The 22,442-nt window shown below is 42.1% G+C and overlaps 1 protein-coding gene across 1 annotated transcript in view; it reads right to left on the bottom strand.

Moving 5' to 3' along the window:
• CTNND2 (catenin delta 2) overlaps window positions 1-22,442 on the bottom strand; it is an 861,592-nt gene that overhangs the window by 416,955 nt on the left and 422,195 nt on the right. The window contains exons 4-5 of the mRNA XM_084850586.1: window positions 13,093-13,127; window positions 10,945-11,061 (exon numbers count right to left, since the gene is read on the bottom strand). Coding sequence (XP_084706712.1) covers window positions 10,945-11,061; window positions 13,093-13,127 — 152 coding nt within the window. The remainder of the gene's footprint in view (window positions 1-10,944; window positions 11,062-13,092; window positions 13,128-22,442) is intronic.

The following is a 22,442-nucleotide window of genomic DNA, read 5'->3' as shown; positions in this document are numbered from 1 at the left end:
CAACATTTCTGAAACAAGCACTTTTTTTTACATGATATACATATGTGCAACAATAAGCATCATCTTAGAAGAGGAATTCCTCCCATGAATGAGAGAACAGAGAATGCCTCTTGCCATCTACATCTTCTAAGTAGTTGTATTAAAAGTAATATTTTAAACCTCTGCTCCCCCATTATTTGGGGACAGCTCTGTAGGAATCTTTAAAAAGTTTTAATTCATTCATCTAACCAGTTAATTGGTTAACCCAACCTGATGCCCTCCAGATGGCCATGCTGGCTAGGGATGATGAGAGTTGTAGTCCAACACATCTGGAGGGCACCAGGTTAAGGAAGGTTGGGTTAAACATTTCAGCCCTCTTTATTTTGTCAATTGACAAGGATGTTAAGGCTGAAGTCTAAGTTCCTCCTCGCTCCGCATTAAGATGGATGACAGTTTCATGCTATTTTCATTCTCAAGACAAGCCTTCTGCTTTCAGGTTGTCTCAAGGGAGACGAATTGAAATTAAATTGAGGTGTAACCATCCATGTAAATGTGATGATGATGCAGTTCTTTAAGCATGGTTATGAAAGTCCCTCATTAAAAAGTCCAGCTGGGATCCAAAAGTGACCCGGGCTCACACAAGGGGGATATTTTTTACTTCTTTTCTTGGAATGGCTGACTCTCCATGCCATATCCCACCAACTGCTTTTTAAAATTCCTTCCCTCCATTTCAAAAGGAGTTTGCCATGAGCCATGGGTGGCTGCTGTTTGAGAAGAACAAATCTTAATTCCTGTGTTCTCATTGAACTCATTTGAGTTTGTCTTTGGATCCTCCTGGTCTATATCTAAAGAAATGATCTTCGTTTGTGAAACACTCTCATAGCTCTACATGGCCTGGGACTTGCATACCTCAGAGATGCCTCGTCATGTATGAATCAACATAACTGATAACATCAGTAGAGGGGCCCCTGTAGATTCATCCCATCTATAGCAGAAAATAGATCAGCTAAAGGGAGGTGTATGGCACATTCATTTATAGCTTCAAAGTTACAGAGTTAGTTCCTCGAGGTGCTTAAGTGGACCTCCCTTTTAGGAAAAAAATACCACACACACCTTTTTAGACTGGCTTTGGAGGAGCAGGGCTCCATATATTATACTTATTTATTACTTTTTTAAATTGGCCTAGAAACAGACTGGGAGCCAGAACAGCTGACAAAGCAATGGCATAATGTGCTCAAAACACCCACTCCCAGTTAATAATCTTGTGGCCATAATCTTAACCAACTGCAGGTTTAATACCATTGTTTTACCTGTATTTTTATGTTTTCAATTGATAGCTATTTCTATAATTTTTTGCTTGTGAGCTTCCTGGGAACTCATGATTGATCAACGTCAGAGACATTGTGCTGGTTGGATTCGATAATTTGTATGGCATAACCCTTCATCGTCAATGGCACACATTCTGTTAGCATTGATAAATCATGCCTCATTCTGCCTTAGACCAACACATACATTTCTGAATGAGATCTTAAGAGCTACTGTAGGGTAGAGTCTAAGATACAGACTGCAAAGTCCCTGGTTCAAATCTTGCCTCTGTCATGTACTCACCAGATGCCCTTAGGCAAGCCATCTCACCCTCATCCCCCATCTATAAAGTTGGAATAAAGTATGAACTTCTTGCTCTGTTGTAAGGATTAGTGACAGTGCATTCATGAAATGTTTGGAGTGCTCTAAGGCAGGAGTGGGTAGAAGTTAGATCTCCAGTTGTTTTGGGTTTCAATTTCCAGAAGTCCCTGCCATCATGGCCAATGGTCTGGAATGCTGGGAGTTGAAGTCCAAAACATCTGGAGATCTACTTTCTGTCCACCCCTACCCTAAGGTGTTCTATAAATGCTAACCAATGTAACTGCTCCTCCTCCTCCATCCCCCTTGAGAAATTGGGTTCAACAACTGACTTCATCACAGGAGTCACAGATCATGTTTACTACCCCAGAATGAATTATTCCTGTTTTCTTCTTCTCCCCCATTTTACTTGCTGTTCTCTTTCTCTTGGGCTAAGGTTTATCCTTTCTTTTTTTATTCCATTTTTTAAACCAAGGCTTTTTAAACCATGGTAATTACAATGTAATGTCAGGGTATTTACATGATACCATATCATTACCAGATAAATGCACGATTAATTCAGTCCTCTAAATTGCACTGCCTCTTATACAGTAATTACTTTTAGATCTACTAAGCCTAATTACACAATAATCAGCTGAAGCTTGTAGCATATCCATGTTATTTACTTGATTATTACAAAGCACCTTCTGTGTGTGTGTGTGTGTGTGTGTGTGTGCACACAATAATAATAATGAGATCTTCATAGGATCTTAGAAATGAAAAGGATTTTTTTCTACTCCTTCTGCTAAGGACAGAAGGAGTAGAAAAAATGGAGGAAGGGGGAAGAAAAGCACGTATTGTATGGGAGTGTCTATTTTTATAAAGAACTAGAATTCCTGTTTCTGCTTTTGCAAACCACTTGGACTGCTCTTTAAAGAAAAGAAAGGGCTGGTTCGCACAATATGCTAAGCCACCCTGGAGAATGAGCCATGGTGGGTTTGTTGATTGCTGAACAACTCACGTTACTCCCGACAGATGACTGGGCACGTGGTGGCTTGGCATGGCTTCTTTCCCCCTCATTCCTCCAGCCCCCTCCCTGTACATATCCCAGCGTCCTTTGCGTGGCAACTCATCTCATATTCTCATCCTTACGGCAGGAAACTTTCCTGGCCCCCTCCGAGCACCGATTGCTACCCCTTTTTTGAGTACTTACTTCATTCACCACCTTTTCAAGAAAAAAATTAGGTGCTTTGGGAGTATGCAAATGGGATAGTAATTTTTGTTGTTGTTGTTGTTATTATTTCCTGGTTCTTCACAAGTGCGCAGATTTGCCTGTCTTTTATGTGGAGTCTCACCTTGTCAATTTCCTTATATGTTACAGCTGTCAAGGGAAGTGGAGTAGGTAATATACTAGGAAATCAGGCAAGACTGCAACATAAACTAATCTAAGCACATTTGCAAAGGACCAGGGAAAAAAATAATATTAAGAGCAAGTACTAATTCATATGCACAACTCAGAAGCAGTGAAAAAGAAAAAAAAATTGAGTGAAGAAAGTGCTCCGAAAAGGAGCACCACAGGCAGGGGGACAATGACTCTCACTTGGCAATGTCACCCTCTCGCTATTACTCCTTGAACAGACACTTGTTAGTATCTTCCCACCTTTCAACACATCCCCACATCCCAATGAAGTCACCAAAAGGGAGTTATTGGATCCCCACCCCCACCCCCCATCGTGGCTGCTTTTTGGAGCAATTGCTCTGGGATTACTTGCGAATTTGCACAACTCTCCCCAACAGTTTTTTTTTTTTTAAATTCTTAGAAGGCAGCACCATGGGACAGGGAGAACAGGGTTCCATTCTGACCTGCTGGTGTAATTACTGCTGGTGCAAGGGGGGAGGGAGTCAAGAGAAGGCACTTCGCTTTACTACCCCGCCATGAGATTTGTGCAAATCTCCTCTCTGTTTACTGCCCAGCCTTTAAATTTGTATAAATCTCCCCAAAAGGTTTTCTTAAAAGCCCTTTAGAAGGCGGCTGAAAGGGATGGAGCAAATGAGGTGCGCGCACCCCATTTTTTGCTGCTTTTACCAGGCAACTCTGTAGCTGCTTGGGACAAGCCACGCTGCTGGCTTCAGATGTCATGACAAGTCACCATCTCTACATTAAGGGAAATACCATACCCTTACCAGGCTTTCTTCTTCTGGAGTCTTTCTGCATTCACTACAGATTCCTTTAGATGGCAACCAATGGCGGCCACATGATTTGTAATTGAAAACTTCCCCTTTTAGCAATGCTCCTGAGGTTCAATGAAACAGCTCCATCTAGTGGCTGCATTATAGTGCAATGCTGACTGTACACACTGGGGGTATCCTGCAATAATTTTCAATAGCGCATTATCTCCAATCTTTTCAAAAGCAAGATTACTGGGGGAAGGCACAGGAGACATCCTGGAATTTGACAATGTTGTGTAAAGGACCCACAAACGTCCGTGAGTGGCCAATCATGAGCGTGCAATAAATCACTTGTGTGGAGAAGCCCTGAGAACAAGCTTCCCTCAACAACCCTACTACAAGCCATGGATTCTCAGGGTGGCTTGTGCATGGTTAACAAACCACACTGAATTGTATGTGCCAGGTTCACATTTCACGGTAAGCCACATTGACACTAACAAGGCTCACAACCCGCCATGCCTTATCATGTCGGGCAACTCCAGTCAAAGAAACAGCCATAGAATCTGACAGCTTTCACTAACATTCATGCAAGGTTACTATAAGGAATGCATAGCATCGCTGTCTTACAGGACTTCCCTGTTGCTTTTTCCAAAAAGAATGAGAAAAGGATATGCAACTATAACTGGGAACTCACAGTCAAATAAGTGGAAACCTGCAAAACTTCATGAAGATGTGGGAGTCAGGAGTCAGCTACATTGCTGGTTCACTGCTGACAAGGTTCAAGAATGGTTGACTACTGACTGCCTTCCATCCCTGTGACTCTGACTGCCATGGAAGTTATGACTTTAGGACTGGCCCTGCTCTGCTCTATGAGGGACCGAGGCAGGGCAGGGGTGAGGTGGGGGGATGCTTCAGAAGGAATTATCCATACATTTGGGACTGTTTTGTTTTCAAATATAACTTCCCAGGGTTGGAGAAGACCCAATGTTCAAATACACGGTTTGGTCACTTGCTTGTGCCTGCAGTGAAGATGACACAGGAGGTCTAGAAAGGAGTGAGGAAAGGAGCTGGCAAGCTGAAAATCTGCTCCCAGTCTCTTTTGGGGATAATCGCAGGGCGAAAACAACATCTGAAGAGACTTCTAGTCAGGCTGATATTTCAATTTTCCAGTTTTAGGAATGCTCTAACAATCAAGATTTACATTAGTATTCAATTTACAAAGTTGACTATGACTTGGATGCTGTGATGCTGTTTTTCTGACTATGTTTCTTTCTTTGCAATTTTTTTCACAGGGAAAAAAGTGAAAATTTTCATAAGGCAAAGTGGCAAATATCACATAAAAAGATGAGATTTCATAAACAACATCCTATCAGCAAGAAACAAGCACATAGTACTTTTAGAAAAGTGATGGAATTGTCACAGCATACAACTAAAGGATTAAGATAGGAAAAAAGCTTTTCGATTCCCTTTTTGTTCCTTGCGGACATTTATCATGAAAATTTCTGAGAATCAAAAAAACCTCAACAACTTGTCAAAACAACAAACTTAAATATTCATTGTACCAGGAGAGCGGACACATGAGAAATCTATAGAATTCAGATGATTCACAGTGGTTTTGTTGACAGACAACTCTACAAAATATATACCATGGGTTGGACCAAATGTGTCGTTCCACCAGTGGAAGGGAAATCAATGGTGAAACCAATTTCTGCTCCCCACTGCAAACCTCTCAGATCTGTTCCAGAGGGTTGGGGGACACTCTAGAGCAGATTTGGGGGGGAGCTATGGGGTCATGGGAGAGGACGTGGAAGACCCATTGTGTGAGTGCCTCTTCTTTGTAAGATATTGGAACCAAGCCTATGAATTAGCCCTCCAACCACTGCTTCAATTGCCCTTTTTTTACCTTGTGTGCCATTTAAAATTAATCTCAAGCTTTGCTAATATAAAAACTGTCATGTTTCTCTTTACATCTGTTCTCTACCTACCCAGGAACCAGTGTGTTTCGCACAAGGAGATAGAACTGAGTTACAGCTGGCGTTTATGATATCAGAAATAGGGGTCAGCCATTGCTGCTTTGTCCCAGAATGCTTAATGTAATCTGATACCTGCAACACCTACCAGCGACTCATTTACGGAACAATCCTATGCATGTTTAGACAGGAAAAAACCCTACAAGTCCCAGCATTCCCAGCCAGCATATTATTGTCAGGGAGTTGTAGGACTATATTCTGTCTAAACATGCATAGAATTGGTCCCTTGTTGTACAAAACTGGGTGATCATGAAATGGGATTTGGGAATAACCGAGGGCACTAATGGGAGAGTAAAAAAAAAGAGAAATTGGTAAGACAGTCTTGGCTGTCTTAGCAGTCAATTAATCCACCAATTTGTAATCCAAACATAATCAGACACTGACAGATAATAGCACAGATATAGCACATTTCAAAGGTTCAAAGAGTTTCACACACAGAAAGCAATCATTTCCAGCACTCTAACAAAGAGCTGAAGCTACTTCCAACTCCACTTAGTTAATTTACGCGGGCTGGGGGAATGCTGGGAATTGTAGGATTTCTTTTCTGTCTAAACGTGCATAGTATTGCATCATTAGTATGCAATCTCCATCTGATGAAGCGGACCATGTCCACAAAAGTTTATGCCATCATAAATGTCTTTAAGGTGCCACAAGACTCTTTGTTGTTTTGCTGCAACAGATTAACATGGATATCCCACCGAAAATCTTCAATTTGAGACAGAGACTAAACTGCAGATCCCATGGCCACAACATCTGGCTTAATCTTCATACTTTTTGTTCCTTACCACTACTTCCTGCTTTTTGTATCATCTAGTCTGATGAAGAGTTCTGGAGTACTCCAAAGCTTGCATGCTCTTTTGTGGCATTTTGGTTGATCCTAATAAACTTTATTTAATAAATACACTGTGGATTAATTGTGGATCCAATTGTGGATTAAGGAATATTGAGTAACCAAACAAGGCTTAATTCATGCCAGGAGATACCAGGGCTTATCTTAGAAAGCTGTTTCAGCCATATGGAATAACAACAATAAATACAAGAGAGAGTCTTTGAGCTTGTGCAGAGTATCTTCCTCCCATCACTGAAAACTATAACCAACCTGCAAGTGTTTCTAGACAAAGGACGTCACTTCCAGGCATCACAGAGCCCCAGCATCTCTCTTCTTTATAAATGAAGTGCTATAGCCAAGATTTAGAACACATAAGAGGAGATCTACTGCATGAAAGCAAACTAATGTATCAGACACATTCCATGTGTCTTTAATTAGAACACTATATATGTTAGGCAATCCACATGGAGCCATCTGTCAAAATCAACAGCACAAGGTTATCCCCAAACCTTTGCTAGATTATGAAGGAAATAACTGTCACTGATTAACAGACTGCTAGCTAGCTCAAAAGATGCCAGATTTAATCTTATTCTACCCTTTCAACCATCTGACAGGTGGTTATTTTAAAAAATGGGAGAACATGTACTGAATTGGCTTTTTATACATCTAACAATGCAGATGTAGGCCCTTTTGTTGTGCACCCTTTTCCATTCTTTCAGAGGAAGCGACAGGTAGAAGAAAAACATAATAAAAATCAAGGACCAACTGCTTTTCAGAACCAAACATCTGCTTTGTTAGAGACATCTATAATAAAGATGGTTTTTGCAGTGTATTCACTAGGGAAATGCTGAAAGCACACCATTAACACAGAGACGAGTCAAAATGGCTTAATAAAGTTTTGTATTGTATGTATGCAGATTCCCTTCATTAAAATCAAATATGCCAGACATCTGTTATAATAACTATAGCTTTAGAGGATCACTTATTACCATATGATGGTTCCACTGCCTACTTTAAAACCAGTTTGAAAGAGCTGGACCCGGGAGCTTGTTTCCTGTATTTTCTGGGGCACCTCCCATTTACTGGGGAAGCTCTCCATGTCTACACAATTTTCACAGAGAGCCACTGAATCCTGCATCCTATCCATAAGTTTCCTCAGACTCAGTGAAGGAAAATAAACCCATCACTTTAAAAGCCACTTCACATACATTTATATATGTTTTAAGAACATAAGAAGAGCCCTGCTAGATCAGATCAGAAGCCCATCTAGTCCAGCATTCTGTTCCTGTAGTGACCAACCAAATGCCTATGGGAAGTCTACAAGCAGGAAGTCAGGGCAATAGCATCTTCCAGCTCATTTTCCCCAGCAACTGGTATTCAGAAGCATATTGCCTCTGATCCTGGAGGTAATATATAACCATCAAGCCATTTCACCCATCTAGCAGAGGCTTTGGGGAAGGGGAGGGAAGAAGACTGGGGATACCTCATAACCCCACGTCCCCAGTCTCCTCCCCTCCCCACCGTGGGAAAGCCCCCTTTCACCCCCTACGAGCTTATGTTTGTGAGCTTGTAGCAGCGGCTGGTGCAGTTCTTTCTGTGCTGGCTGTGAGGGGGCAGGGGAAGTCAGGTAAGCATTTGCATGTGTCTGTAGTTCCATGGGAACAACTCCCTTTAATTTAATCAATGGAGGAATCACATATACAATTATTCTGACCCTGATGCCACCATCTGGGACATTCTTCTCATTCCTGGAAGCCTTCTAAGCTTCTGGCTGCCTTTTGGGGGAGGGTGCACCTTCAGCCAAAGTGTCAGGTTAACATCAGTGAAACATACAAAATATAGCTATACATGTACATACAGCCAGCATTCTAAACACCTCTATCATACTACTGAGCTCCTTTAAAAAACCTGCTTCCAGACCTTTGTCTCCCAACCAGGTGGTGCTTTTCCAGTTGTTATGATTGCCCTTCTTAAAAGAGTATAAAGTTGTCTACTCTGCAAATGCCTTTACCGCTTGTTTAAAGTGACTGATCATTAAAATAGTCATAAAAAGTGCAGATGGCATGTCAGGAAAGGTGCAAGTGTTATCACAGAAAGAGGCTGCTTCAAATTCATGTCAATCCCAGGTTATTCCTCTTTGGTTACTGCTACCATTCTTCCAGACGCAGGGCTCTTAGCGCTATCAGTCAAAAGCTATTCTGTCTTTTTATCCTTAATGGATTTTTTCTGGTAAGAAAAACACAGAAGGGCTACAAATGGAATATGACATTGTCTGGACAACCCACCCCCTGCCTACCACTCTTGTCAAATTCAATAAATGAGACAGGGCAATGGTGTAATCAAAGACTTGTCTGGAAGCACTACCATTTCTGCCTGTTGGAGCTCAACAATTTGGTGACATTTCAGCACTGGGTACTTTACACATTATTTTAGTGTATCGGAGGACCTTTTTTGTAAACTGCTTCTGTGCAGCTGCCACCAGTTGACAGTTCCCAACCACAGAATTGGCACCTTGCAAGGAGAGGGATGCCAATTCTGCAGAAAAGACCCATGCAGTTCTAGGACATCATTGCATGCTATGACAAACCCCTATTTCTGAACAGTGTCCCCTAGAGCATCTGTACTTCATTACCCCCAGAAGAGTCCATCAACAGGCAAAATCTCTCTCTCAGACCACCCTCTCAGCAAGGAACTCTGCATATACCCTGAAACTCAACTTGCTACTCAAGTAGGTAACATGTAACTAGCTAGGTCAGACTGACTTTATTTTTATTTCGAATTCCATAGTGTGTTATTCGGTACCTTACTTTTCCTTGTTCTTCCATTCCCTCCCTTCGCCCTCAATAAACTTTAAAAAAAAATCTGGACATTTGACTGCATTGTTTCAAAAGGGGATTTTCTCACTAAAACCTTCCTTACATGCAAGGCTGCATGGTTGCTAAGCTACCCCTTCTATTCGTAGGACATTTCACAAAGTTTTTTTAAATTAAGTTCTGTGTTTTCTGGGATTTTGGAAAGTAAATCCAAACATCGTCATTTTTACTTTTTCCTAGAGCTGGCTAAAGGAAGGAATCCATGGCTATGAAACTACCCAAGCAGCTGGGCAGACTAGGATATTTCATGAAATTTAACCTGGCTGGTGGCAGCCTATCAAAAGTCTTTTTGGGGAGGTCTTTTGAAAAGAAGGGGATCCGACAGTAAGGAAAGTTTCCCTCCACCCCCCCAGTCCATAATACATGATAATAGGAATGAAATAGGAAATGACAAGTAGTATCGGTGGACTTTAGATAAGAAAGGCTAGGGTGAATAAAGACAATTCATACTGTACAGCAGCCTTACCCAACCTGGGACAGTATCCAATAATGTCATTCTGTTAGCACAAATGACGTTGTGGTAGTGAAACTAGGTTCTGAACTATGCGCAAGAGAAGAATCCAGCTAAAGTTACATTTGTGCAAGTGTGGTTGCACAAGCAGTTCTGCAACTGGTTGCACATTATGCTTGGTTTACGCAACTACTTGCACCTGTTGTGCAACTGGTTGTGCAACTGCTTTGCACCCTTGTACAACCGGTTGCGCAACTGCTTTGTGGCTTTTGTGCAAACGGTTGCATAACTGCTTGCATAGCCGGTTGCGCAAGAGTTATGGGCAACCACTTGTACAATGGAAAGATTCAGCAGAGCTCCGCTAGCACTATGTGAGTTTGCAGAATGTCACCATTGGATACTGCCCTGGTACCCCCTAGATATTTTGGACTTCAACTCTCAGCAGCCCCAGCCAACATGGCCAATGGTCAGGAATGCTGGGAGTTGTAGTCTAAAATATCTGGAGTGTAGGTTGGGAAAGGCTGCTATACACTGATAAATTCAAAAGGGGCAAACCCCTTGATGACCACTGGTTGCCAATGTTGAATAGGGCCTATGGAAAGCGTTTTAAGTGTTTTGAGACAGGAAAAATGCCAAGCATTTTGTATAAAAACTGATGCTGATTCCTGAACATCTGATGCTGATATCCGTAAATAATGAATATTTTTTCCATCTCTGAAAATTCCTCCCAAAGGCCACCTGCATATAAAATAACCCCATGCTGTTTTTCATCTGTATTGTGAAAAGGACTCCAGAACAGTTTGATGACTGTTATATATACACACACACACACACACACACACACACAGGCAATCGCTCAGCGAATACTGCCAGCTTTCAGAGATGAAAGATGAAATAAGAACTTCATAATGGCCCAGTATCCTTTCATCTTAAAAGTATGAAGTCTCCTGTATAGACTGGGTTTTAATTTAGGACAGGACACAAAGAAAGGGAAATTCTTTAGAAACTTACTTTCACTAGTTGAATAGTCCTGTGGATCAAGAATTCCTGATTCTTGCAGTGATCTAATACAAGAGTCCACAAGTTCAAGACCAGTAGTAAGCTCATCTTCTATATCCTTCTGACCATCTGTAACAAAAGATTATTTTAAAGATTTTAAATAATCCAAAAGATTAAAATAATCAAGGTTAGACCATTAAAAAAACACAGAGCTAGCTTAGTTGTTGGGTATCAGCAGTGCTAGTCTGCAGCATTCTTTACACCATTGAGCACAATCCAACATTGACATGAGCACACTTACAGCCATTAATTTCAATGTGTTGAATGGTGACTATTGCACCTAGGAATGTTACGAGTCAGATAGATTTTGCTCTTTCAGTTATTTTAGTATTTTACTTTGCAGGATAGAATTTCTAAATTTGCCAACTGTATTTTAGCATGGTATCCTAGTCACATGTAATAGCTGTTAGGGCAATAAATGGGTTGCACACTTCTGCTGTTTGCCACAAAAAGCTAGATGTCACTCTTCCATACAGGTTGAATGGCAAATGTGTGCAACTTTCTAAAAACAACAACCCTTAAAAGAAAATGTATTTATTAACAGCTACTATGAGTGAATGGATTTGTAAAACTGCATCCTGTGTTTGAGCAACTGGAATGTGACCCGAGAGGAGTAGAAGGGAGATGCGTTGCTCATTGGAAATATACTTCCTAGGGCATGTATTTCAACCATTTTGAAGATGTCTGTGCTGTCACTTTTTAAGTTGGTTTTGCTCTGAGGAAAGATATAGGCCTACAGTGGAAGTAGGCTTACATGTTAGGCAATAGAAGGATGATTCTTAGACTACTTTCAGAAGAAAAAACAGCTCCCATGGAAAAGAGAAGACATTCCAGATGTCATATCACCTAATGACCTGGTTTACATGTCATAGCCAATTCCTGGGTTGTTTAACCCAGGAATTGGTAGGGGCTTGTGGGAGTGTTTGCATGAGCGCACTCCATTCCACCGACTCATTGCTTCCGCTTTCAATTAATAACTCAGGAACATTTTGTGCAAACACAGAAACATTGGGTTGTTAATAAGTTAGACAACTCAGAGTTAACCTGACAACAACAAAACAAATCGTTGGGTTAAGTTTGGGTTTTTTAATCCCTAAACAATCCAGAGTTCTGGGTTCAGAACCCACAAAACAACCTAGGAATGGGACATTCCTGGGTTGTTAACTGAAAGCAGAAGCAGGCAAGAACCAGCCCACTCACTTGCAGGCATGTGTTCAGAAGCAACACATGGCTTGTTAACCATAGGTGGTTGGATCGCCCGAACTAGGCCAATGTCAACATTTGGTTTATTGGCATATTAACCAAACTTGGGGCAAAACTGATACCACATATACACTTATGAAACACCAAGCAGAAAAGATGAATCATGGAAAAAACAAAAATGCCAGTCACAAGGCTTATTGTTAGCAGACTGGGGAAAAATACAGATCTTAATCTTTGCTTTTAGGCAACAGTCATCAGTGATTAAAGGTGCAGCTCTAGGTATCAAACTCACAAAAGTAATCTGTGCCTGTTAGAGGGACTGCACATTCAAAATTCAGGACTTCATTTATAGGGCTTTTTCTTAAAGGAATAGAACGGACAATGGCCAAATACCCACTTTTGAATGAAAAAAAAGGTGCTTACTCTGAGGTACCATCGACACCAACTGTGCTTTGCTAACTTTAAATATCGTTGTCTAGGTTTTTAAGAATTGATAGATTGGTAGGATTTCATATTGATCTCTAATCTAGTTTTTTGTCAGCCTTATTAATGTCACATTATACTAGGTTGTCAATATCCTTCACAGTTTTGAAGGATTGACATTTCTTCTTTTATTGACATTTCTTGTTTTATTTGGTCTTCTTTCTGTTTGATCGTTTAAGGTCTATTTTTTTGTATAGACATTATTCTATACTTCAGTCATTTTATTTGTAACTAATCATGTTTTGACTTATTATAATCTGTTGATTCAGAGGGGAAAACTAAATCATCAATAACTTTCTCTTTGGTTTGGAATGTGATCCCCACAACAAAAGCATATTCTGGACAAAACACATGGAGACTGTGACCCTCTGAGAGAAATGCTACAACACAGAATTCTATAAAATCATATTTTACCTTGTGTTTGCCAGTGAAACTGTTCTTCAGTTGAACTGGAAAAAAACCCATACAAAATGCATATTAGAATAGAGAAAAGCCTTGGAGAATCTATTAAAAACCTATTAAAAACCACTGTGTTTGGAACGGAATAGTACATCTCTATCACATTTCATGGTATTTTCAATGCTGAAACCAACTGAAATAAACTATATCTAGACATTGACTTGGCTCCTAAGTTGCTCCTCTGTTCACATAAGGGGAACGGTGATTTCTGACCAGTCCCTTTCTGTTGGCAGCCCTCTGCACCATATTCTAAACTATTCCCAAGCACCACCCCCTGCCCCTCCACAAGTCCCAGGAGCAGATTTTCAAAGGTGCAGGGGGCTACACTAGAAAGGAGAAGTTGTGAGAGCCCTGTTCCATGAATGTGACTGAGAGAAGGGCCTTCAAGACCAATGTCCATGTAGATCCGTATAGGTGACAGCAGTTCTTCAAATGTAGTTTGGAATATGTTGTGGTAGCCCTGTGGTGTCTACATGGTAGAAATCTTTGTGTCACTGGGTGGGATCTTCCATGAAATCTATCCAGTTCATTTGGTTGAGGCCTATCACATCTGTAGTCTGGAGCTCCCACCATGCAGAAATAGCTTTTTGGCAACAGACTGCACATGGAACTACTGAAGCAGCTTGAGCTGTTTCCTAATATCAAAAGGCTACAGTTTAAAGCACACTACATCATGATGCAGTGGAAATGTTATTGCCCAGGTGCATAAATCCAATGAAGTTTGAATGCAATGATAGAGACATGATTGGAAGATGTAAGATACTAATGGTGATCTTTGTCGTGGAGTTCTTAACATATAGATTAGGGTAGTATTTGAACTACTAAGCTTATACAGTGGAAATTTTAGAGGCACAACAATGGTTCCAGCCTTCTAGTAAAAAACAACAACAAGTAATGTCTGATCTGAACCAAGCATATTGCTGTTCAAGCCTGGCATATATGGCCACATTTTGAATTGGTTAAAAACTGATTTCTTGAATGTCATGTAACCTGCAATCATTTCAGAAAACAGAAGCAAACAAATGGAGTGGATGCACCAAACTGGAATCAGGATGAATTCAGGCAAAACTACACATGACGCTAATGAATGCATCACTTGAAAATATTGCCAGTATTTGTTTGTGTAATTTCATGGTAGGCAAATGGGGGATTTTCACTGGAACCACAGCATGCAGGGGACAGAGCCTTAACTCTTCTCTTCCTAGCCATGATCCCGATGAGAAGGCCCCCGCCCCCCCCGCACTGCTACTAGCTTTAGGGGAAACAGCTCTCATTAGAGCCAATGGGAACTTCTTCCTAAGGTTAATAGCAGAACTGTGTGTGCGCGCATATTTTCATCAGGATTGCATTTGGACAGGCAAATGAGCGATGTTTGACACTGCTAGGAGTCTTCAGACATTGCCTTGCCACTTGTCTTGTGGCTGAGGCACTGTATGCTTTGCATCAACAGGATATTTTCACATATCGAGCAGTGATCGAATGGGAATTTGCGCACATCTCCCCAAATTTGCAAAAATGTCCTCCATAGATGAAAACAGGGCCGATTAAGTCTACTGAGTCTATACAAATTGAACTGAGAATTGGGAATGAGACAAACATGAGCATGTGTTCAACAATTTGCGAATATTTTCAGCAGGCATGTCCTCATACTCAGGGCTTCCAACAAGGCATACTCACATGTTTTGCGAGCAAAAATGAAATTCTCATAATCTCTAAACTAAACCTCCTCTTCCCATGTCCTGTATTCCCAGTGAAACTCCTCCTCCCCCTGTACTTACTACTGCAGCAACAAATACTACTACTACAGATGTACTTCCAAGTGGTGCTTAGCATCATGTGTAATTTGGCCCTCAGACATTGCCCTGTAAATAAATGAAAACAGAAAAATAATTTAAAAAAACTGATACAAGCTGTTCATACACCTCCGACAGCAAAAAGAAGCTGAAAAATATGTCCCCTTCATCTTAAAAAATAACATTGGATGGCTAATTAAAAGCAATTATGCTGAATCCCTTGAGTGTAATAACTTCATCTGTGGAGATTAGTATTGCAATAATATGTGCACAAATATGTAATAAAATCATGAGATACCAACTACTTCAGTAATAACAGGAAATTCCCCTGAAATGTAACATTTCTATCTTTTAATCCTTGGTTCAGGCCTTGGATAACCTTTAAAAATGAAGTTTTAAAAAGTAACATCCAACTAGCTCAGAGAACAGTCAATAAGTTTTGTATCCTTGTGAATCCAGCTGTGAATTCCCAGCTGACTGTCCTCAGTCTATCCAAATAACTTCTCTGTAGGGCTTTTAACTGCCATAACATAGAGTATTTGTTCTGATGTTTAATCCCCAGTTCCAATCCTCTCCTGGAATTTTGTTTTTGAGGGATTACCTATTTCATCATAGTAAAGTTTACCTGCCTGCTAAGGTCAGTGCCACAAGAAAGAGCTCTCTATTTGTCTCCATATTGCCAAATAAATAATCCTCCCACACAGGGCCAATAATACTGCACAAGCTCTATATTTCTGTTACAGTATGTTTGATCTGAGCTAACTAAATGTATGTACATTCAGTAACCAGCCAGAAGAATGTTTACAGCAAATCCTTCGAAGCAGTTATGCATTTTTGATTAAAACAGCAAGAAAAACAAAACCCTGAATGTATCCAGTGTATACCAAACCTGTAAAGTATAGCTGTTTCTTCAGTATTTCAGTTTAGGTACTAGACACTTCTTCATATGCTAGATAAAGGACTGGTTTTCATTTTTTTTTACACTTCATCAGCCCTTGTCCACAAGCACTGACATAAATTCTGTGCCCTGAGTAGTCAACAGTCATAGCCTCTTCTAGCTCTCAGTCAGCCAATCTGAATCCCACACCCGCAAATTTCTGGCTCTGGCTTCCTGCTCTCCCAAATTTCTGACTTTGCATAGAAGGAAGCCTGCAAAAATCCCTGATTGCAAAACTGCAAGTTATGAAAAGCATAGCTGCATACAGGCCCATAATAATTATGGTTTACACCACGGAGGTACCCATTGCTGAGGGGGCTGAGATTTTCTCAAGAATTGATTATTCAAGCAAGAAGAACCCTATTTGTTGTACACACAGCTCTTCATTGGGGCAAATCTATAGAATCATTCAATATCCTATCACAGATGTACCTACTGACAGATCTCTGAAGAACCAACACTGCCACAATCTAGTGATATAGGGTCACAGGGTGCTTCTGGGCGAAGCTTTTCATGTGGCATCACCTGCCTTGTTCAGGGAATTTTACAGAGGGTCCAGACAACGTCGTCTTCCATTCATAACCTTCCCATGTTTTCCCATCACTTCTTTTGTCTTTTTTCTTACCATGGAAATCCGTTAAGAAAGAAAACACAGAGTAGCTACACAATGCAGTTAGGAATGTTAAATCCTGGATTGAATGTTCTGATCTCTCACCACTTCTTTAGATGATCATGTGTATTATTTAATCTACTTCAAAAAGTGGTAAGCCAGCCCTCATGCATTTTGGGTCCCTCCTGCTCATTCTGTTGAGTGGGCCCTGGATGTCTGCTCCAAAGTCTTGCCCTAACAGCACCACTACTCCCCAGGCAATTTGCTTTTCTTCCATGCTGAGGGGCTTCCCTTTCTCAGTGCACAGCATGGAAAGGCAGAGCATTCCTCAGGCAGCTGGACTGGGGTGGTAGTGGTGATGAAGCAGAGGCAGGCAGGTTGCCGGCTGGATGGAAAGGACCTGTGGGATGGACCTGGCCTATGGGCTGCTGGTTCTCCACCCATACTTTACAGAGTGGGGCCAGGATCATAGTCATGATCTGACAGTCAGGAACCACGCTCCACACTCCCCTTTCTTTCTGCTAAACTACCTGGTGATACCCCTCTGTCTGAGAGTTGTAGTGCAGACTCCATTTGTGCTCACTGAGTCTCCCTGCTCTGATGGGCATACAGAGGTGCATGCATCCAATACGGTAACATTTTCCAAGGTCCAGTTCAGTTCCTCCCATAGCATGAAAGCATGCCCCAGAACACTGGTAATTTCCAATGCATAGTGAAGAGATGTTATCTTCTACTAGACCTACTAATTCCAGCCATAATTGATGCATATTAGCTTTATGAACTGGAATATATACCAGATTGTGCCAGCTGCTGTTAATACACCCATTTTATATATTAATTATTAATTGTTTATTATCATCATCATCATCACCACTACATTTATATCCCACCTCTTTTTTTCCTCTTGCATAGTCCTCGGCTTCATTTTATCCAACCCTGTGAGGTAGGTTAGGCTGAGAGTCAGTGAGTGGCCCAAAGTCACCCAGTGAGCTTCATGGCCAGGTGGGGACTAGAACCCTGGTCTCCTGAGTCTGAGTCAAACACTCTAACCATTACACCATACTATGGCTAGAGCCCAGAAAACCCAAATAAAAGGAGAATCAGGTTGTATGGCATTCAAAAAGAATTGCAAAATAGATATACTGGCGGATATATTACAGCCAAACAAACTATAGAGTAAGGAGAAGCAAGGCAGAACATGTTTTGGAGGAAAGATATGATAAAATGTTATGTAAGATCAGAGAAAGAGAGGGAGAGGGAGAGACAGAAGGAAGAACTAGCAAGCTGACATTTCAAGGTTACATATATTTTTGTCTGTTGAGTAATATATGAGCTGGGAAGCTGCCTTAAATTAAGTCAGATAACTGGTCTATCTAGCCCAGTATTGTCTACTGAGCCGTTTTGGCAGCAGCTTTCCAGGGTTTCAGCCAGAGGTCCCTCCCAGCCCTACTGAAAGAAGTCAGGGACTGAACGTGGGACATGTTGCATGGAAAGCATGTGCTCTACCTCTGAGCAATGGCCCTCTCTCCTTAACTTTATTTATTCTCTTAGAATATCTTCATAATCTTGCAGCCAAACACCTGCTCTGGTATTATCAGAAAAGGTATTTTCCCACCTTATTTGAACCAATGGAATAATGTTTAATGGTACTAAGCTAAAGTCCAGTTACACAGGCTGGCTGGGACAGGATCACTACCAAATTTCCTTTGTTGGTGGAACACAAAGTTATGCCAGCATAGTGAGGCATAAGGAAGAACCCTTGGGGGGATCTCCACGACAACAGATTGAGAAGCACGTTGGAGTATTATCCGGATTTTCATGGAATCGGTTTTGGTCCATCAGGGACACAAGAAGCAAGAAAAGCTGAGTGCAACGTACCTGAAAAATCCGCTTTTCGTGGGTCACACACCGCTTGAAAGCAACATACTTCCAGTTTGGGTGGGACAGAAATGTAATATAAACTGAATGTCATCAACCCAGCAGGTGCTGCTCAATCAATGAGAGAGGCTTGTTTCCCACCCCTGTCCAGGCGGGAACCCCCTGGCTACATTATCTCCGACAGCATCTGAAAGCTCCTCATGAGAGCACTCCACCAGTGCAATTTCGCTCCACTCCAGCCAACAGTCAGGGAGTTAGAGCTCCCACCCCCTTTCTCCTTTTCTAGGGACTAAATACAGGGATCTAGCTGCTTCACCCATCGACAGTCTGCAGCCTGTGTTGCCTGCTTTCCTGCCATTGAGAATCTGTAGCGTTTTTTTCCCTTTGAGAAAATTGGAGCCATGCTGTTTCAAGTACTAGCTATCTAGTGAGAGGAGGTGGCCACAGGAGCGGGAGCCTGTAGCCTCGGTATTTCGCTGTATCGATACGGTGATACAGTGAAAACTAAAGAATGCAGGAGAGGAGGCAGCTGGCAGAGGCAGCAGCAGCAGCAGTGCTAGCAGAGGGAGGTAACTCCAGCCAGTCCTTTCCCTCCATGCAGAAAAGCAGTGAAGTAACCCAAGCATCAGAGAAACACTTAACCATGGCTCTCAACAGGGACAGGCTGGGAAATGGAGGCTAGTTACTTCTGCTGGTGAAAAGGAAGTGTAGCGTGATTCTGAAGGTATGGAAGACTGCTCTCAAGCTTTGATGAGTTGGAAAGGCAGGCTAGTTACCTAGGTTACCAAGGTCACGGCCAGGTGAAAGACACACCCCTAGGAACACCTGATCATACCGAATTTAAAGTAGAGGGATGGGCACACAGCAGTTGAACCGTAGGGGAGCCGAATTAAAGAAAACAATGGAGTAAAAGTACTCTACAAAAATGCAGCTTCCCCACAGGTAAACTCCAGGGTTGGCTGCAGACTGGCCACAACATCATGTGCCACAAAGGACCTTGAAACAGTCCCTATCTGCAGCAAATCACCCATGAAGACAGGCCCCTTGACGCCAACAGAGCACTGCCAGTGCAAGGGGGGAAATGGGTAGAGTTGGGGGCAGCATGAGGGAGGGGTGGAGTAGTGGTCAGTGCAGTTGGCTACCTCAGTGGATTATCCTTCCTCCCCCACCAGCCCAGTATAATGCCTACAACATGGTGTTATGAGCAAAAGTAAAAGCACCTCCATTGAAGTCAATGGTAAGCACTGGATGGCAATCACCCTTCCCAAAACCACAGTGAAGAGTAGTATTTTGACAAAACCTGTAGTTAAACATGACACAGAATATCTAAGCTCCAGCAAAGGACCACAGAGACCTGGATGGAGGGAGCTAGTCTCTCCTAGGGTCTCTTCTTTTCAGCCCAGCAGATCATTTTTAACCCCCCTCCACTGAAAGCAATGGCAGATAAATTAGCTACACTGGCTCCAGACTAGTATAGTTGAGGGGCTTGATCCAAGCACTTCTTGGGGGAGTTGATGGGCTTTGGATCCAGTGGATCCGAAGTCAGCTCCGCCCCATTCTTGCCTCCAGGCTGCCCCATTTCAGGACCACCACAGGTGGGAACATTACTTGATGGTACATTTATATATGCAAAGCCTTCCACGGGTGTAAATGGGGGCTCCAGGGTGGGGTGCTCCCTCTGATAGTAGAGTTCCTCTTTACCGTTGGAGGGGGACCCCACTACATTCTAACCCCTCCTGGACAGCCATACAAGGAGGTTAGGATTGCTCTGTTAGTAGTCACTGTTTTTTTAATGGAGTCGCGCTTTTCAGCTTATGCGGAGGGAACAAAGAATCACAACTAGATTATGCCACCTTAGCTGAACTATCTTTTTGTTTGTTTTAAAAAATGATCTAGAATTTCAACATTTGCAAATATAAGCCTTCTGAATAAAAATAGTGATTTATAAGTAATGTTTATCTTATCAATATAATAATAATTCCAATATTAAAAGAATCAAAGTTAATTATTGTTTAAATTTCACCTATATGAAAGCTATATTCAAAGTGTCCATGAATGAATTCAATGCCAGATGGCTATTCTCCAGTATTAATAATACAGTCTTGTGAAATGTACTGATTATCATAATTGCTTACTGTAGGGGAATATAGGAACCATATTTTATTTTATTTTATTTTATTTTAAAAGCAATATTTATATCGGAATAAATGCATTCTCTACCAGTCTGCACCCTCTATGCTTATAAATGTACAGAAATTGATAGTGACAAAATCAGATCTTTAATTAAAGACGAGGAGAGGCAGAACCCATCCCTGTCAACTAAAGCATTTCCCAGACACATGATGACAGTGCCATAATCTGTGATCTGTGAACCTCTCCTTGTCCAACCAACCAACCAACCAACCAACCTCTCTCCCTCTTCCTTGGATATTGCATAACAAATTATTTACCGTATATTTTTTTCAAAACACGTTCTGGCTTGTTTTTCTCTTACATTAGTTACACACAGTTTGTTCAGCTATAACAAGAGCAGCAATTCCAGAGACAAGAAAAAATTATAGGAAACACTACTGGGCCACCAGGAGTACTTCCTGATATCACTTTGTACTCCAATGAGATTATCTTTGTGTATCTCTCTCTCTATGAACTTGAGCATGCTCTGGGAGGGAGCGGAGGACAGGAAGGCCTGGCGTGCTATGGTCCATGGGGTCACGAAGAGTTGGACACGACTTAACAACTGAAGTTAACAAATCTCTCTCTCTCTTTCTTTCTTGTATCAGGATAAGGATATAAAAGAGAGGTGCATATATCTGAGAAACATTTCACATCATAACATTTGTGATGCTGCAAACTTTATAAACAATGCAGACAGGAGACTAGAGTGTTCAACAAAGGAACTTACGACTTCTTAAGACATACAAGAAAACGGCTGTCCTCCCTTGCGAGCAGAGATGGTGAAATGAAGAGACTGACAACCAAACTTGGATCGAAATTGGGCCACATTTACTGAATTATCTGCAAAGGGGAGACATAGGACAGGCCCTACCTGTGCCAGCGGTTAGCTGGCACCTTTGGGCGACAACATTCCCAGCCTGAGGGGTGGCATGCCTGCATCGCCACCCCTCTGGTCTGCCCCTCATGGGGGAGGTAGACCTTCCCATGTCACCCCCTCCTGGGGCTGCACAGCTCCTGGGTGAGTGAGGTGAGTCAGTCTCCCAGGCAACCCTTATCCCCCCGCTGAGCTGCAGAACCTGTGTGGGAGGCCTCGGGCGTCACCTGTCACCGTATGGTGCCTCTGAATGCTCACCATCCCTAAGCTTGTTCTCCTTGGCCCGTCCTAACCGCCAAGATGAATGTGACCTAAGCTGATAAATAATTAGCCGAAATTACCTATAGGACACACCCAACCCCATTAACAATGTGAAGTAGGCAAAAAGACATGCAGTCCTGCCCAATCGGACTGTGAGCCCAAAATTCCTACTTGGCCCTTGAAAAGGGGGACCGGCTGGAACTCACATTGCTTAAGGGAGGGTGGGAGGGAGCAGCATCAGAAAAGACTGAGGGGAGAGAGGCGCAGGACAGAGACAAAGGCCCCTCTGGCCCCTCCTCCCCCAAACGGTGGGAAGGAGTGCCCAATAGCAGTCCGAGTCCTCTTCTCCCTGCCCGCCTGCAACGTCCCCCCGCCCATGGCCAGGCAAGCCGGACGTGGGGGTAGGGCATTTCTGCATGTCACAAACAACTCACCTAGGATTACCAAGTTGTTAGCAATAGATTTATTTTTACCTGACTCTTTCCCATTGCTGCAAGACACATTGACACCATTGCTTCCTCCCATCCATTATCTTGCTTGGGCCTATTGCTCACTCTCTGCTCTGCCTGCTCTAGGCCAAGACAGAGGCCCCATTTCTTTCAGCAGAGTATGAATGGAGGCCCAGGAAGTCTTCAGTAACGAGCCAGTGGCTAAAAATACATAATCTAGAACAGGTATGGGCAACTAGTTTCATGAGGCTGTCACTCAGACTAATTTCAAAAATGTTTTGCAAGTGATCAGTTCAGACTTCTCACAAATGTCATCTGTTCCTCCCCA

This window comes from Heloderma suspectum, chromosome 4 (genome assembly GCF_057233095.1).
Source record: "Heloderma suspectum isolate Gila_16-S chromosome 4, 16-S_ref, whole genome shotgun sequence".
Lineage (NCBI taxonomy): Eukaryota > Metazoa > Chordata > Lepidosauria > Squamata > Helodermatidae > Heloderma > Heloderma suspectum.
Note: the sequence above shows the minus strand (reverse complement) of the source record. Positions and strands in the feature narration are given on the sequence as shown.